General features: G+C 54.2%; 1 protein-coding gene across 1 annotated transcript; it reads right to left on the bottom strand.

Moving 5' to 3' along the window:
* Positions 1-340: 340 nt before the first annotated feature.
* Positions 341-1,375, bottom strand: EDB91DRAFT_1091079 (uncharacterized protein; the record flags this gene model as incomplete). The annotated part of the gene is made up of 4 exons (XM_041316660.1): positions 341-868; positions 912-1,000; positions 1,036-1,129; positions 1,250-1,375. 4 exons carry the CDS (start codon positions 1,373-1,375, stop codon positions 341-343), a joined length of 837 nt encoding a protein of 278 aa, XP_041168205.1.
* Positions 1,376-2,013: the final 638 nt, after the last annotated feature.

Below are 2,013 nucleotides of genomic sequence, written 5' to 3'. Positions count from 1 at the left end.
GGACCATGTCCTGGTTTCGGACACAGGAGGAGAGGTGGAGAGTTTGGGCAGATGAAAGCATCAAGAATGGGAATAGGGCATATGCTGAGAGGCAGGCATCTATGTGGGCAGAATTTTCAGCTCAGGGTCTCAAGAATTTTGAAGGAAAATTACTTATAACAAGTTGATAGTTCACGAGTTGACATGCTAATGTAATATTGATCTTCCTGACTTGTAAAAAAAAGTGTGATGTGAGTATTCAGAATGTAAACATGGTGTAAAGGGGCCGGCCGACATGCTTTGGGCTTCTGGCATAGTAGGCCTGCCCACCTCTGCAGTATGTGGGAGGTGGCCGGCTGGCCTAGGAATGAATTCTGGCTGGGCCTGCCTCCCTTTGCAGCCTGCATAGATGGGTCAGCCGGCATGCCTTGGGCTTCTGGCCTAGTAGGCCTGCCCACCTCTGCAGTGTGTGGGGGGTGGCCGGCTGGCCTGGGAATGAATTCTTGCTGGGCCTGCCTTCCTTTGCAGCCTGCATAGAGGGGCCGGCCGACATGCTTTGGGCATCTGGCCCAGTGGCCTGCCCACCCCTGCAGTATGTGGGGGGGTGGCTGGCCGGCCTAGGAGAGAATTCTTGCTTGCAGGGCCAGCCTCCATCTGCAATCTGCATGTCGGGGCCGGCCGACATGCTCTGGGCATCTGGCCCAGTAGGCCTGCCCACCCCTGCAGTATGTGGGGGGTGGCTGGCCGACCTAGAAGTGAATTCTTGCTTGTAGGGCCAGCCTCCTTTTGCAATGTGCACTAAGGATTCACTCAAACTCATCCATCCAGGGTCAGGGATAACTGTGATCCCAAGGTCTTGCATGAATGGCGAGTTTTGATAATCGAGTGCCTGCACAGATTTATGTTAACCATAGACCTAGTGTTGCGAGGACATGCCCATTGACTGCAATTGGGTCAGGGATAACTGTAATCCCAGCGTCTTGCATGAATGGCGAGTTTACTTCATTAACATATTCCCTTTCTACATATCATCTGCTCCTTCCATTTTACACTCACCCCTTGTCTGTGAATGTATGTCCCTCCATGCAGACCATAACGTGTTCTCCAGTGATCCTGCCACCAGTTGGATGCAACCACTAAGTTCCGGAAACTGTTGTTAAAGGAGAGGAACCCCCCAATTGAGAAAGTCATTGAGTGTGTGGTTGTGCCATAAAAGGAGGCTGACCCAGCAAGAATTCACTCCGAGGCCGGCCGGCCACCCCCCACATACTACAGAGGTGGACAGGCCTGCTGGGCCAGTTGCCCACAGGATGCCAGCCGGGCTCTCCATGCAGACTGTAAAAGGAGGCTGGCCAAGCAAGAATTCACTCCTGAGCCGGCCGGCCACCCCCCACATACTGCAGGGGGGGCAGGCCACTCTATGCAGGCTGCAAAGGGAGGCTGGCCGAGCAAGAATTCATTCCTAGGCCGGCCGGACACCCCCCACATACTACAAAGGTGGGCAGGCCTACTGGACCAGATGCCCACAGAACACCGGCCGGCCCCTCCTTATAGACTGTAAGGGGGGGCTGGCCTACTCAGCCAGATATGAGAAGCATGCTGGGTGGCCCTCTCCTGCAGACTGCTAAAGCAGGCTGGCCCTGCAAGCAACAATTGATTCTTAGGCCGGCCGGCAGCCCTCCACATACTGCAGAGGCAGGCTGGCCTACTGTGTCAGATACCAGCAGCATGTTGGCCGGCCCCTCTATGCAGCCTGCATGACCAGGCCTATCACCGGCCTACACAGATACTGCAGAGATATCATTGTGTATAATAGGGCACCAGCCTGCAAGGGTTCTGCAACACCGGCCAGGTCTGGTTCTGCATGGGCCGGCCGCTGTCCTGTACACCTGGTTTTGCAGGTCAATGTACATGTCCTATCACTCGGTTCTGCAGTACATATGACTGAAGGGTCTGACAAACAGTAGATCTGAGGTTGAGAAGTGGAAATGCATATGAGGTGGTGAACGATTTTATTTCAATGAGTTCATTGAT

Source organism: Suillus paluster (genome assembly GCF_016628075.1).
Source record: "Suillus paluster strain FC165 chromosome Unknown EDB91scaffold_875, whole genome shotgun sequence".
Lineage (NCBI taxonomy): Eukaryota > Fungi > Basidiomycota > Agaricomycetes > Boletales > Suillaceae > Suillus > Suillus paluster.
This window is presented reverse-complemented; position numbering and strand designations above follow the sequence as displayed.